Genomic DNA, 15,806 nt, shown 5'->3' with positions numbered 1-15,806 from the left:
GAAGGAAGACAGTGCCACCTGAGAGCTGCCATGAAGCCTGAGTTGGGCATCAGCCAAATTAACTACATAGGCTTTGGCAACACTATAATCACTTCTCATTACAAGAATGAGATCCTGGCAGAGCCTTCTCAGAGAAACAGCAAATTGAGAGAAAATACCCTTAATAAGCTAGAGTCATTGTTTTTATGGAACAAAAAAATGAAAAGAATGTGATATTGCCTTTGCAATTTCATTAATGTGAGTTATGCAGTTCTGAAATAGACCTGCCACACCTCCAGCTGGACGTGTATAAAAGTCCCCGTGCAGGTGGTGCCATACACACTCACAACTTCTCACTGACATCAGTCCAAATCTGTGAGTCCTGACACAATGAGCTACAGTAAGGGCAGCTGTTATGGGGGCCTGGGCTATGGCTACGGCTCTGGTTACGGCTGTGGATGTGGCAGCTTCCGTGGCCTAGGCTATGGCTGTGGTGGCTACGGCTATGGAGGCCTGGGCTATGGTGGCTACGGCTATGGAGGCCTGGGCTGTGGAGGTTACGGCTATGGAGGCCTGGGCTATGGTGGCTACGGCTATGGCTGCTACCGCCCATCTTGCTGTGGAAGGTATTATTCTTCTGGCTTCTACTAAAAAACACCTGCTGCTACAGTGTCATGGAATCCTTAGCTGAACCTGATTGGAGTAATTCCATAGCCCAGTAAGGACATCTCCTTCCATCTGCCTGTATTGCTGGGTAATATGGAAAAGAACCTTGGAATTTATATGAAGAACTAAGAGCCGTGAAGTGGCAGGGACCGAGAAGCAGCAAGACGTGTCCTTCTAGGAAATGATGCAGAATCTCACCTGTCATTAGGGAGACCTCTCCCCCAAGAACAGCTCATTTTTCACAAGTTTGTTCCAATTTCACCATGGCTGACATTGATGTTACAATGTTCTAATAAACTTGTTTTACTGGCATAACAAAACTGTTTTCACCTCTCTTCCTTGACTTCCAAGTGCTTGGGTTTCAGCCTCACATTGTGAAGAGATTTTCAATTTTGACCTATGCTGGAAAAGATTTATTATCTAATTCATCTTTTGCAATGGAGGGACACATCTCCAGATTTCTACTGAAAAAAATTTCCTTATAAAATGTCTTTCTAAAATTTCATTTCTTCAGTACTTGAATTTTCGTACTTCATAATGTCCCACCTTCACTTTACTGAAGGTAAGGCTTTTGTACCTATAAACTATTTCCCTTCTCCCACTTTCTCTGTGCACATGGACAAGGTTTTCATCTTCAAGGTTTCAAAAACGATTCACATGTTCAGGGCCTCATGTTCATGGTTGATGATCTCCAGATCCAAGGGGTCCCTGATGACTGCGGAATTTAGCCTATCCCTTGTTAACCTGTCTTCACTATTTTGTTATCATCAATTTCAAGTTTTATAGCACAGCACAAGTCAATGGCACAACATAAAGACTACAGAAGGGAACCATACACCAAGTCTCAAAGTTGTCATGGAAACTTTCCCTTTGGGTGTTTGTCATCTCCTCCAGCCACCTGCACTGTTAATCTAACTCACAACACCGCCCTCAAACATATTTCTACAGGGGAAGTAGACTCATTGCTGCATGGGTGTCCTGCAAATCAAACACCTGAACTCTCTAAGCAACTCAATTCCTGGGGAAAGAGACCATCTGCTTTGCTGCTCCACAACAGGCCTTGGGGCCTTTGGATTCCTCATCTCCATAAACCAGCATGTCCCTTGTAATCCTGTTGCTCAGAGTTCTTGGGGAGAAAGCCAGAGCACAGCACTCTACCTGGCACATAGTAGGTTACAGATGGACCACCACCTCCATTTTCTTGAGGGCTAGTTCCTTAAGCCCCTCTTCATGCAATCTCAAGGTCATAGTGGGATTTCTGGTGGCTATGTGGCATCCTATTGGGGTTGTTTTTCCTTTAGAGTGCAGTTCTGAAAGGTTTGGAAGCTGAGAGGAGAGAGGAGACTCCTATTGTTGCCCCAAATGCCTTGGTTCATTTTTCTCCTGGCCAATTGAAGTCTTTCTGAAATTTTCCACAGCCAAAAAGCTACAGCTTGCCTTCTCTTCTCTCCACTACATTCTGTCAGTTGGTGACCTCCTCAGATACCATGGCCTCAGCTCCCTTCTTTCTGGCACTCACTACCCCATATCTAGATCCAGTCCAAATCTTCTCCGAACTAACGTGTCTAGCTGGGGTGTCTAATTATGCCCTGAATGCAGGATCATACCTAAACTCATATTATCAGGAATTCTACATCTTAAAAGTCCATGGCTATTTGGAGCCTACTTAGGGTCCCTGGTTGCTGTCTTTTCACTATCTTTAAAAGACCTGAACTTGGTTTCCTGACCCCATCTTCAAAAACAACTGAGCTCTCCAAGGTACTGAGTGAGGTTCTCTGAATATTCATTCTTCTTGACCTCCCTTTAGCTTTTGACACCACTGACCAGCTGGCGCTCCTGATTATTTGATACTGTTCTTCTGTCTTAACTATTCCTTCCTGGTCACCTTAGCTGACCCACTGCCGTGTCATCTCATGCCCACTATCTCTGGCTTAACCTGAAAGTTGTGTCTCTTTTCTTTTCCTTCCACTATGTTTCCCTCCAGGGTTGAAAGAGTAGATCGTCTTTAGGTTTCAAGGCTTTAAGAACCTTTTCTCTGCCACTCACTACCTCATCTCTAGACCCAGACCTGGCTCTCTTCTGAGCTCCTATCCCACACCATGAACTGTCTGATTAGAAAATGCCAAGTTCATATCCCTTAAACATCTAAGGCCCCCAAGTTTAGAACAGATCTCATTTGGCCTCTTCAAAAATACCCTACCTCTTCCCACAGACATATGGGGTTTTCAGGGAGGACTAGCACCTCTAGTGTGGTGGTTTGCTGAGCTCTTTTTAGCACTGTTCATCCACCTATGGTGTCTATCACTGAACCATCACCTGTGGCTCCAATAAGTATCATTTAGAGCAGCTGCACCTAGGTAAAACCATCTTAGAGATGGGATAAACTAGGTTGAAGGTAGCCACAGGGAGATGTCTACCCAAAGCACATAAAGATTTCCTTTAGCAGAATTGGCAGATAAGAACAATTTTTTTTCCGACAGCCATGAATGTGTCTGACGCAAGCACTGTGGAGGTCAGACATCGAAGATGCCAAGGTCATCCATTGCATTCCCAGTCATCTTGACTTTTGTCTTGCCATTGGACTTTGATGACTCTGGGAGAGAGAGTGAATCTGATGATTTTGTTAAAAATCTGCCTCACTTAAATCCAATTCATGCCCAAGTCAAGATATCATCCAATGATGCCATTGGTCCTATTGGGAAAGGAAGGATAAACAACAACAACCTATTCCCAACTTTTCTACTCCTTTCCAGAACATAAATATGAAGCCAAGAATTTAGGTTCACAGCCTCAGGGCTTGGCCCCTCACTATCATCATGCCTATCTGATCAATTGATAAAAATTGTTTTTTCTACTTTCACAATATTTCTGGCATCCAAATACTGCTCTCCACTCACACAATACCCACCTTAAATCAGACCCTCACAACAACTTTCTACAAGAGCCTTCCATTGTCCTCCCTACCTTAATTTTCTTCCTTCTCCACTCAGCTGCCCAAGGCATTTTCCTAAAGCTTTCTTCTAATTCCTCTACTCCTCTCACCCGTACATGGCCAGCAGGGCACCAATTATCTTATAGCTTCCAGTTGCTTCCTTTTCTATGCTGACTTAAATAGATACTTTCTTCTGGGCATTTCTCTCTCTTCGTGAACTGGCCCCTTCCTACTTTTCTAGGCTTCACACACTTTATTATCCTCACCGTATTTCATGTCTCTAGCTAGAACAATACAATCCATGTTTCTTCTGTTTGCCTTTGCACTAGTTGGCTGTCCAACCTGCCTGGAATCCTCTTTTCTTTCTACCCCTCCCATCTGACTTTCCCTGGTCCAATAGAATCTCAGCTTTAATCCCAGCTGTTCCAAATTTCCCCCAATAGCTTGTGCCTTTGCCTCTGAGATACTCTCCCTACAACTCTCCGTGTTTGTCACAGGTGCCTTGCTGTTTTCATATTCTCACTGGCCTTAGAACTTTAGAGCAGCCTGAGGAAAAGAACTCTGTTGACTTTTTTTGTATCTAGTTCTGAGCACAATGGCTGGCACAGTGTAAACACTGGAGAACTTGTTTGTGCATGGATTGATTTCGGCATGGTTGACTGATTGAGCTATGCCATACAGTTTTACCACAAGACTACCTCAACTCCAACCTGAAACTAGTGTGATTCTGTCACTTGAGTCTCAAGAAGCACTAATTAAAAGAGACAGAATTTTGTAGCCTGTCTCAAGAATCAGAAGACTTGGCTGGCAAGCCTAATGGAAGGAAGACAGTGCCACCTGAGAGCTGCCATGAAGCCTGAGTTGGGCATCAGCCAAATTAACTACATAGGCTTTGGCAACACTATAATCACTTCTCATTACAAGAATGAGATCCTGGCAGAGCCTTCTCAGAAAAACAATAAATTGAGAGAAAATACCCTTAATAAGCTAGAGTCATTGTTTTTATGGAACAAAAAATGAAAAGAATGTGATGTTGCCTTTGCAATTTCACAAATGCGAGTTATGCAATTCTAAAATGGTTCTGGGGCAGTTAGGTGGCGCAGTGAGTAGAGCACAGGCCCTGGAGTCAGGAGGACCTGAGTTCAAATCTGGCCTCAGACACTTGACACATGTACTAGCTGTGTGACCTTGGGCAAGTCACTTAACCCCAATTGCCCTGCCCCCCCCCAAAAAAAAAAACAAAAAATAAATAAATAAAATGGTTCTGCCACACCTTCAGCTCCAGATACATGTAAAAGTCCCCAAGCAGATGGTGCCATACACACTCATGACCTCTCACTGATATCAATCCAAATCTGTGAATCCTGACAAAATGAGATACAGTAAGGGCATCTATTATGGGGGCCTGGGCTATGGCTATAGCTCTGGTTATGGCTGTGGATGTGGCTGCTTCCGTGGCCTGGGCTATGGCTTTGGTGGCTTGGGCTATGGAGGCCTGGGCTATGGTGGCTACGGCTATGGCTTCTACCGCCCATCTTACTATGGAAGGTATTATTCCTATGGCTTCTATTGAAAAATCACTTCCTTCTGAGCTGTCAGGGAATCCTTGGTTTTAGAGCTAATAACACAGCATGAAGGACCTAATTGTATCTGCCTCTACTGCTGGATGGCACAGGAAAGCTGCCACAAGAGGGACTTGCTCTCCCTAGTGGAGCACTCGAGCAATGAAGTGGCAGGGACTGAGAAGCAGCAGGACTCATCCTTCTGGGAAATGATGCAGAATCTCACATGTCATGATGGCGACTCTTTCAACAGCAACTCATTTCCAGAAAGTTTGCCCAAATCTTACATGCCACAGCTGAGATGCCTGTTACAATGTTCTAATAAACTTCTTTCACTGAAAGCAAAACTGTTTTCATGTCTGTTTCTTGACCTCACTGTGCTTGGGTTTCAGCCTCACATTATGAAGAGATTTTCAATTTTGACCTGTTCTTGTACGTCATTGCAGAAGATTTATTTTCCAATTCATCTTTCACAGTAAAGAGATACTATTCTAGATTTCTACTGAAAAAAAAATATAGTATTTTCTTGTTATATGTCTTTCTAAAATTTAATTTCTGTAGGGCTTGAATTTTAGTACTCCATAATGTTCAGCCCCCAACTTATAAGCTGTTTCCTTTCTCCAATGTTCTTGGTGCACACAGAGCGAGGTTTCATCTTTAAGGTTTCAAAAAGATTCATATGTTCAGGGCATCACATTCATGGTCTATGACCTCCAGATCCAAAGTGTTCCTAATGACTGCTAAAATTTAGCCTATCCCTTGTTCACTTGTCTTCACTATTTTGTTATCATCAAGCAATTTTAAGTTTTGTAGCACAGCACGTCAATGGTAAAATACAAAAACTACAGAAGGAAGTCATACACCAAGTCAGCATCATGGAAGTTTTCCCTTTGACGTTTTGTCATCTTCTCCAGTCACCCGTATGGTCGATCCAACTCACAACACTGCCTTTGAACTGAGGCCGATCTTTCTACAGGGGAAGTAGACTGATTGCTGCATGGGTGTCTTACAAATCAAACACCTGAACTCTCTAAGCAAATCAACTCCTGGGTAGAGAAACCATCTACTTTGCTGCTCCACAACAGGCCTTGGGGCCTTTGGGTTCCTCATCTCCATAAACCAACATGTCCCTTGTAATCCTGCTGCTCAGAGGGGTTCTTGGAAAGAAAGCCAAAGCTCAGCACTCTACCTGGCACATAGTAGGTGCTTAATAAATGTTTATTGATTGAGCTTGTGTTTCAGACAGTGGAGAAAACAGTACAAGTGCCACTACCAACAGATCTCATCCCTCTTACTGTTTTTTTAGTTTATAATGAATTTCTAAATTAAATGAAAAAATAAAATAAAATGAATTTCTATTACTATATATTATTCCAAGTCATTATTCTCCATTCACAAAAAACCTATTTGTTTCTATGGATACATTAGCTTCTTGACAGAAATGCCCTTAGCAGCATCATTTCATTCACTTCTCAAAACACATTTCCAAATGATTTGCCAGTCTTTTGCTGGGAGACACTCTATGGAGGTCACTTCAGTAAAAATTAATGCTTCAGAAAGAAAATGATTTCTCTCTTGGACACTCTCATTGGAGTAATATTTCCTTCTCTTCAGGAAAGTTGAAAATTAGTTTATGAGGGGAAAATGGCAACTCTGGATCCCTGTTCTCCCACCTGAGAACAAACACAATATATCTAGTACCTGTACCACATAGTGGCATTTAAAACAGCTTAAGAGAGCTACCACTACTCCCTCAGTGGCCTCTAAGCTCAAGACTCCCAGTTCCTTCAAACGATTGTCCTAGGGCCTAAACTGGAGACCTGGTCTGGAACTCATTGGATACTCTCCAGTTCAGCCAAAGATCAGCCATACACTGAGCAGTGCATGTATTTTCAGCTTTCTTTTGCACTCACTGGCTGTTGAACCTGCCCAGAATTCTCTCCTCTTTCTTCCCCTCCCCTCTGACTTTCCCCGGTCCAGTAGAGTCTCAGCTCTAGTCCCAGCTGTGCCATTTTGCCTTACCCTTATCCCCAGTGGCTTGTGCCTCTGCTTCTGTGATCTTCCATCAATTCTCCATGTTTGTGGCAGGTGCCCTGGTGTTTTCATGTTCCCATTAGCCTTAGAATCCTGTTCAGAGGACAGGGACTCTGTTGACCTGTCTTTGTATTCCCAGTGTGGAGTATAGGAGCTAGCACAGTGCAAACACTGGGAATGTGGTTTGTTCTTCAGGTGCTTTTGGAATAATTGATTCACTGACCTATATTCCATACAGTTGTGCCCCACCACCAATTCAACTCCAATATGAAATTCTCATGAACTGTTCTGTCACTTGAGTGTCAAGAAGCACTTATTAAAAGAGACAGGATTCCACAGCCTGTCTAAAGAACCAGAAGACCACGCTGACAGTGTAATGAAAGGAGGACAGTGACATCTGGGAGAGGGATCCCATGTAAGTTTGGGTAGGGCACAAGCCACATTAACCACATAGGCTTTGGCAGCACTATAATCATTTTTTATTATAAGAATGAGATCCTAGCAGAGCCTTCTCAAAGAAAAAGCAAATCAAGAGGAAACACTCTTAATGAGCTGGAGGAATTGTTCTCAAGAAACGAACAACGATGACGTGATTTTGCCCTACTAATTTGGTTAATGAGAATTACGCAATTCAGAAATAGGTCTGCCACACCTCCTGCTAGAAGTGTATAAACGTCCCTGTGCAGACGGTGCCGTACACACTCATATAAACTAAACCCTGACATCCATCCAAATCTGTGAATCCTGACATCATGAGCTACTATAAGGGCCTGGGCTATGGCTATGGCTCTGGTTATGGCTGTGGATGTGGCAGCTTCCGTGGCCTAGGCTATGGCTTTGGTGGCTATGGCTATGGAGGCCTGGGCTATGATGGCTATGGTTATGGAGGCCTGGGCTATGGCTGCTGCCGCCCATCTTGCTACGGAAGGTATTCTTCCTATGGCTTCTACTGAAAAACCACTTGCTCTTTGGCTGTCTTGGAATCCTTGTCCAACCCAGCTTTTCATAATTTCATGGCACTATAAGGACATCACATTACACCTGCCTCTATGGCTGGGTGGCATGGGAGAGATGCCACAAAAGTGCCTTGGAATCCCTATGAAGCACTTGGGGCAGGGAAATGGCAGGGATTGAGAAGCAGCAGGACCCATCCTTCTGGGGAATGATGCAGAATTTCATCTGTCACAAGGGAGATTCCCCCAACAACAGCTCATTTCCAGCAAGTTTGCTTAGCTCTGATACACTAAGGCTGGGCTGTCTGTTACAACTTTATAATAAACTTGTTTCTTTGGCTTAACAAAACTGTTTTCACCTCTCCTCCTTGAAGTCCCCATACTTGAGTTTCAGTCTCATATAGTGAAGAGATTGCTGCTAAAAAATAAATATCATTTCCTTATTAAATGTCTTTCTAAAATGAGAATTCTTTGGTTGTTGTTCTTCAGTTGTTTCAGGCATATCCAATTTTCTATAACCTTATTTGGGGTTTTCTTGGAAAAGATACTGGAATGATTTGCCATTTCCTTTTATAGATCATTTTACAGATGAGGAATGGAGGCAAACAGGGTTAAGTGACTTGCCTAAGGTCACGCAGACTAGTTAGTGTCTGAGACCAGATTTCAACTCAGAAAGATGAGGCTTCCTGACTCCTGGCTCAGCACTCTATCCACTGTACCACCTAGTTGCCCTGCAAAATTTGAGTTCTACAATATTTAAATTTTAATACTTTAGCCCTGGCTCCATTTTACTAAAGTCATGGAACTTGTCCCTATAAACTGTGGCCCTTTTCCCATATTTTGAACACACATTGAAAGGGCTTTTATCCTCAGGGTGTCTTGAAGATTCGCATATTCGTTGTCTCATGCTCATGCTTTATCACCTCCAGATCAAAGATGACTGTCAGAATCTGGCTTAGCCTATCCCTTCTATAGCTTTCTTCTGCTGCTTTGTTATTATCAACCAATCTGAAGTTTTGGAGGAAGGCAAAAGTGAATGATACACTACAAAAATTACATAAGGGAGTCAATTATCAGGTCCGAATGTTGTCATGGAATCTTATCCTCCAAGTGGGTCCCTGCTTCTCGAGCAACCTACACACCCTGCCCAACACACAACACTTACCTCGAGCTGAGGCCCACTCTTCCATTGTGGAAGTGGACTCATTGTTACAAAAGTATCCTACAAATCACCCCAAAACCTGAACTCTCTAATCAACTCAAATTCCCAGGAAAATAAAGCATTACTCCTAGACATTCTACATTCAGAAAAAGCATGTATATTCCTAAGAATTCAATGACTTTTTAACAGAAATGCCCTCAGTAGACTCACTCCATTCAGTTCCTCTCAGATGATTCATCAATCCTTTGCCAGGAAACATCCAATGAAGATCATTTCAGTGGAAACTAATTCTTCAGGAAGAATATCAATTCTCTCTTTGACAGCTCTCAGAGGGAAAAGTATATTTCATTCTCTTTAGCAAAGTTTAAAATCAGTTTATAGGGGTAAAAGACCATCTCTGGATCCAAGTTCTCCAACCTGGGACCAAACTAAATACATCTAATACATATATTACATGATGGCCATTTAAAAAACCTTAGGAGAGCTGGCACAATCCCCTGAGTGTTCTCTAAGCCCAAAAGTCCCAGTTCCTTCAAATGAGTCTCATAGGCCCTGAGCTGGAGGGCCTTCTTCCAACTGGTCTGGTCTCCTCTAGATTCTACAGCTTGGCCAAAAACCAGCCATGCTCTGAGTAGTGCAGGTTACAGATGGGCCATCACCCCCATTTTTCTGAATTCTAGTGCCTTATGCTCCTCTTCATGAAATCTCAAGATCTCAGTGAGATGTCTGGCTGTCACATGACATCCAGTTGGGCTTCCTTATCCTTTAGAGTGCAGTTGTGGGAGATTTAGAAGCTGGAAGGGAGATATGACACCTATTGCTGCCCAAACCACTTTGACCAGTTCCATACATTGGTGCTTAACCATCATCTCAATTCCAATCTGAAACTTGTGGGATTCTGTTAATTTGGTCTCAAATAGCATTGATTAAAAGAGACAGGATTCAACTGCCCTACCTAAAGAGTCAGAAGGTCAGGGTACAGTGCCACCTAAGAGATGGTTGTTATGAAGCCTGGGTAGGGCATCAGTACGATAAACTATATAGGCTTTGACAACACTATAGTCACTTCTCGTTATAGGAACAAATCATGGCAGAGCCTTCTCAGAGAAATAGCAAATGGTGAAAAACACCCTTAACGAGCTGGATGAATTGTTCTTAAGGAACAAAAATGAAAAGAATGTGATGTTTCCCTGACAAGTTTATTAATTCGAAATATGTATTTCTGCTGAGAATCTACCAGGTCTCCTGCTGGACGTGTCTAAAAGTCCCTGGGCATATAATACTATATACACTCACATAACCTACCCTTGACATCCATCCAACTAAATTAATCCTGACATGATGAGCTACTATGGGGGCCCGGGCTATGGTTATGGCTCTGGTTATGGCTGTAGATGTGGCAGTTCCCAGGGCCTTTGGTGGCTGTGGCTATGGAAGCCTAGGCTGTGGTGGTTATGGCTATTGCTGATGCCACCCATCTTTCCATGGAAGGTTTTATCCCTATGGATAAAACTAAAAACTGCTGTCTCCACGGCTGTCACAGAATCCTTGTTCCCATCATGCTGTGGGCTAATTCCTTGGCTTTGTAAAAGCATCAAATTTCATCAGCTTATATGGCTGGGTGGAATAGGGGAGTTACCATAAGAAGGTCTTGGAATCCCTGTGGAGCACCCAGGGCAGCCAAGTGGCATGGAACAATAAGCAACATGACTATTCCTCTGGGAAATGATGCAACATCTCTCCTTTTATGAGGGAGACTCTCCCAACAGCAACTCATTTCCAGCAAGTTTTGCTCAGCTCCGATTTAACCCAGATGAAGTGTCTGTTAAGACATTCTAATAAACTTCTTTCACTACCTTAGCAAAACTGTTTTCCCTTCTCTTCCTTGATCTCACTGGACTTAGGTTTGTGTTCACTCATACTATGAAGAGATGTTCGATTTTGACCGACTCATCTACATCATTGCAGATTTATTCTCCAGTTCTTCTTTTGCAATGAAGTGATAGCTCTCCATTTTGAATACTGTTCAAAAAGTTTTAGCACTTCATAATATCTAGGCTCCAACTGTACCAATGGCAAGGCATTTCTCTCTATAACCCATGACACCTCTCTTCATATTGTGTGCCATGATAGGGATTTTATGTTCAAGGTTTCTCAAAGATTCACACGTTCACCATCTCATACTCACAGTTCGTCACTTCCAGATCCAAGTTGTCCCTGATGACTCTCAGAATGTGGATTAGACCATTACTTGTCTACTTGTCTTCCACCACTTTGTATTCACTCACCATTTTGAAGTTATGGAGAATTATATAAGTAAATGGAACACCACAAAGTCTACAGAAGAGAGCTATATATCAAACCTGAAGGTTGTGATGAAACCATGCCCTTCTGATGGGTCCTATCTCCTCCTGCCAACTGCACAGCCAGTCTACCTCACAACACTGCCCTTGGGCTGAGGCCCTTCCATCGATGAGGAAAAAAGACTAATTTTTTTTAAAAATGTCTCTCAATCACCTGAACTCACTGGTCATTTCAAACTTCCAGAAAAAGAGAACATCAGCTTTGCTGCTCCACAGACTGGCTTTGGACTTTTGGTCCCCAAAATCACATCCTAGAGGTAGGTCATTGGGAAGAAAGCCTGAGCTTAGCATTCTACCTGGCACATAGTAGGAACTTAATACAAGTTTACTGATTGAAACACTACTGATTGAACTAGTGTTTCAGGAAGTGGAGGGAACACTATAATTGCTACTATCAACACATTGTATATGTCCTGCGATTTATCTTAAAATGAATGACTATGTATATTGCTTCTAGCCCTTATTCTCCATTCACAAAAAGCGTGTGTGTTTCTGTGGATCCAATGGCTTTTCAAGGGAAATGTCTTCATTAGGCTCATTCCATTTAATTCCTCCCAAAACATATTTCCAAATGATTCATCAATCCTATGCTGGAAGACATCCTATGAAAGGCTTTTCAGTAGAAACTAATCCTTCAAGGAGAGGGTGATTTCTCTATTTCACAGCTCTCAGTAGGAAAAAGAATAATTCACTCTCTGTGGGAAAGTTGAAAATAAATTTATGAGGGAAAATACCATCTATCAATCCAACTTCTCCCACACGGAAACAATTAAAATTATCTAGTAGCTGTACTTCATGGTAGCCACTTAAAAAAACTTCAAAAGAGCTGGTACAATCCCCTGAGTGTCCTCCAAGCCCAAGAGTCCCAGGATCTTCAAAGGAGTGTCATAAGCCCTGAGATGGAGGCCCTTCTTCCAAATGGGCTGTAATCCTGTAGATGGTCTGCAGCTCGGCTAAAGACCAGTCATGCACTGAGCAGTACGTGTTATAGTTGGGCCATAATCTCTATTTTCCTGAAACCTACTTTCTTATGCTCCTCTTCATTTAATCTCAAGGTCACAGTGGAAAGTCTGGCCATCATATAGCATCCTATTAAGATTACTTATCCTTTAAAGTGAAATTGTGAGAGACTTAGGACATGGAAGGGAGATGCGATGTCTTTTGCTGTCCCAACCACTTTGACCTCATTTTTAACATGATCACTTAAAGTCTTTCTGAGACGCTCCACAACCAGCCTGACTTCTCTTCTCACCACTACATTGTCTCAGTTAGTAACATCCTCATTTGCCATGGGCTCAGTTGCTTTCTCTTTGACACTCACTACTACATCTCAAATTCCAGAACAGCATTTCACCTGAACTCACTTGCCCAGCTGGCTGTCTACCTATGCCCAAAATGCATGAACCTACTCAAATTTGAACTACCATCAGTGCTTCCCAGTACTTCCACATTTAATAAGTCCCATTGTACTGCAATCAATGGAGCCTACTCAGAGCCCTTCCCTTCACTCTTTTCACTGACTTTGAAAATCCTAGAAATCAGGTTCCTGACCCTAACATCTCTCTTTCCTCTCCAATAAGCTCTTTCACGTGGTGAAGAGAGTAGACCTTCCTAAGCTTTCAAGGCTACAGGGTACCTCTCTCTCTGTGTCTCTATCTTTTTCTCCCTCTGTCTCTCTGTCACTCTGTCTCTGTCTCTCTCTGTCTCTCTCTCTGTCTCTCTCCCTGTCTCTGCCTCTCTGTCTCTGTCTCTGTCTCTCTCTGTCCCTCTGTCTGTCTCTCTCTCTCTTTCTGTCTCTGTCTCTCTGTCTCTCTGTATGTCTCTCTCTCTCTCTCTCTCTCTCTCTCTCTCTCTCTCTCTCTCTCTCTTTCTCTGTGTGTGTGTGTGTGTGTGTGTCTCTCTCTCTCCACCTCCACTCACACCCCACTCACTGCCACATCTCCAAATAGAGGCAAAAATCTCTCCTGAGCTCCAGGCCCACATCACAACTGAATGGACAATTTCAACTTCATGTCCTCTACACATCTCAAAAAACCCAACTCTACAACAGATCTCTTCATCCTGACTCTTCAAAAGCAACCTATCTACTCAAAACTCCTCTATAGCCTTCAAGTGAACTGCCATCAAGTCAGGAAAACATGTCCACAGACTCAGGGAAGGCCTTGACCCTTCAATATCATCACACTTATCCAGTCAGTGAGCAAAACTTCTCCTTTCTGTCTTCCCAAAGTCTCTGGAATCCAAACACTTCTACTCATACAGTCCCCACATTAGATCATACTTTACTACCCTCTCTGCAGGGTCTTTTGATTGATCTCCCTGCCTCAGTTTTCTTCCCACCCAGATCCATCCTCTGATCACCTGATCAAGGAATTATCCTAAAACATTTTTCTGACACTTTTCCCACTTTAACTACCCCAAATCCCAAATCACTGCACCAATAATCTGTTAAACTCCAGTACCTTCCTTCTTTGTACCGGCTTAAGTAGAAACCCTCTATATGGCATTTCACCTTCTTTGTCAGCTGACCCTTTCCAACATTTATAGTTCTCAGTACACTTAATTCTCCGCCCCACACTTGATGATCCTGCCCCATGTAGCCTACCTGCTTTAGCTCAGACAATGCACTTCATGTCTCTTCTACTTGACTTTGCACTGGCTGGCTGTCTACTACCCTGCCAAGAATCCTCTCCTCTCTCCTCCTGTTACCTCCGACTTTCCCTGGTCGAAAAGAGTCTCAGGTCTAATCCCATCTATGGCAAGTAGCTTTATCCCCTTGTCCCAGGAGCTTGTGCCTTTGCCTCTGAGGTCTTCTCCCATCAACTCCCCATCTTGGTGGCAGGTGCCTTGTTGTTTTCATGCTTTCACTGTCCTTAGAACTTTAGAGCTGCCTGAGGACAGGGACTCTGCTGACATTTCTTTGTATCCCTAGCCCTGAGGACAATGGCTGGTAACCACTGGGAGACAGTCAGTGCTTTTAGAATGCTTTTTTGATTCAATCATTCCATCCATTTTCCCCCACAATTATCTCAACTATCTCACTTGGTATCACTTCATTCTCAAACAGCACTAACCAAAAGAAACAGAATTCAAAAGTATGCCTAGAGAATCAGAAGGTCAGGCCATGACACTGTGAAACAAGAACAATGTCACAATGGCCCCAGGGGAGGGCTGCCATGAAGACTGTGTAGAGTAGCAGCCATATTAACCACAAAGGCTTTGGTAACATTATAATCATTTCCCATGACAGGCATGAGACCCTTGTTAGAGCCTTCATAGAGAAACAGCAAATCAATAAAAAACGAGCTGGAAAATTTCTGCACAGGCAACAGTGACACGAATGTGATTTTATTCCTACAAGTTCATTAATGGGACTGATGCAATTCTGGAATGAAGCTGCCACACCTCCTGCTGGAAGTGTATAAAAGGCCCCAATGCAGATGGTGCTATACACTCTCATACAAACTAACCCTGACCTCCATCCAAATCCATTGAATCCTGACACCATGAGCTACTACGGCAGCTACTATGGGGGTCTGGGCTATGGCTATGGCTCTGGTTATGGCTGTGGATGCGGCAGTTTCCGTGGCCTAGGCTATGGCTTTGGCGGCTTGGGCTATGGAGGCCTGGGCTATGGTGGCTATGGCTATGGAGGCCTGGGCTGTGGTGGTTATGGTTATGGCTGCTACCGTCCATCTTACTATGGAAGGTATTATTCCTCTGGCTTCTACTGAAAAGCCACCTGCTCCTGCAGTGTCATGAATTCCTTGTCCAACTCTGCTTGAGGTAATTCCATGATATAAGGGCATCACATTCCATCTGCTCCTACACCTGGGTGGCAAAGAAGAAATACCGCAAAGGCATCTTAGAATCCCTATGAAGCACAGATGGCAGGGAAGTGGCAGGGACTGAGAAGAAGCAGGACCAGTCCTTCTGGGAAATGATGCAGAATCTCACCTGTCATGAGGGACACACCGTCCATCCCCTGTTCCACACCTCCCCCCCTCCATTTCCAGCAAGTTTGCTCAGCTCTGATATACCACGACGGAGGTGTCTGTTATGGTTTTCTAATAAACTTGTTTGACTATTTTAGAAAACTTGTTTTCACCTCTCTTCTTTGAAGTCCTTGTATTTGGGTTTCGTCCTCACAATATG

At 43.3% G+C, this 15,806-nt stretch overlaps 3 protein-coding genes across 5 annotated transcripts; all 3 read left to right on the top strand.

Annotated features, from left to right (window-relative positions):
• The first annotated feature begins 369 nt into the window (after positions 1–369).
• Positions 370–630, top strand: LOC118835701 (keratin-associated protein 19-7-like). Of its 2 annotated transcripts, XM_036742943.1 has the most exons (2): positions 370–469; positions 551–630. In XM_036742943.1, the coding sequence occupies exons 1-2, from the start codon at positions 370–372 to the stop codon at positions 628–630; spliced, it is 180 nt and encodes a 59-aa protein (XP_036598838.1). The 2 variants fall into 2 exon arrangements, with proteins under 2 accessions (XP_036598838.1, XP_036598836.1); XM_036742941.1 differs by having other exon boundaries at positions 370–630.
• Positions 631–4,949: 4,319 nt separating this feature from the next.
• Positions 4,950–8,126, top strand: LOC118837207 (keratin-associated protein 19-5-like). Its single transcript, XM_036744144.1, has 2 exons — positions 4,950–5,125; positions 7,988–8,126. The coding sequence occupies exons 1-2, from the start codon at positions 4,950–4,952 to the stop codon at positions 8,124–8,126; spliced, it is 315 nt and encodes a 104-aa protein (XP_036600039.1).
• Positions 8,127–15,157: 7,031 nt separating this feature from the next.
• LOC118835575 (keratin-associated protein 19-3-like) lies at positions 15,158–15,385 on the top strand. Of its 2 annotated transcripts, XM_036742775.1 has the most exons (2): positions 15,158–15,251; positions 15,306–15,385. In XM_036742775.1, the coding sequence occupies exons 1-2, from the start codon at positions 15,158–15,160 to the stop codon at positions 15,383–15,385; spliced, it is 174 nt and encodes a 57-aa protein (XP_036598670.1). The 2 variants fall into 2 exon arrangements, with proteins under 2 accessions (XP_036598670.1, XP_036598669.1); XM_036742774.1 differs by having other exon boundaries at positions 15,158–15,385.
• The last annotated feature ends 421 nt before the right edge of the window (positions 15,386–15,806 follow it).

This window comes from Trichosurus vulpecula, chromosome 2 (assembly GCF_011100635.1).
Source record: "Trichosurus vulpecula isolate mTriVul1 chromosome 2, mTriVul1.pri, whole genome shotgun sequence".
Classification (NCBI taxonomy): Eukaryota; Metazoa; Chordata; class Mammalia; order Diprotodontia; family Phalangeridae; genus Trichosurus; species Trichosurus vulpecula.
The sequence above is the reverse complement of the archived record's forward strand: the minus strand, read 5'-3'. Positions and strand labels throughout refer to the sequence as shown.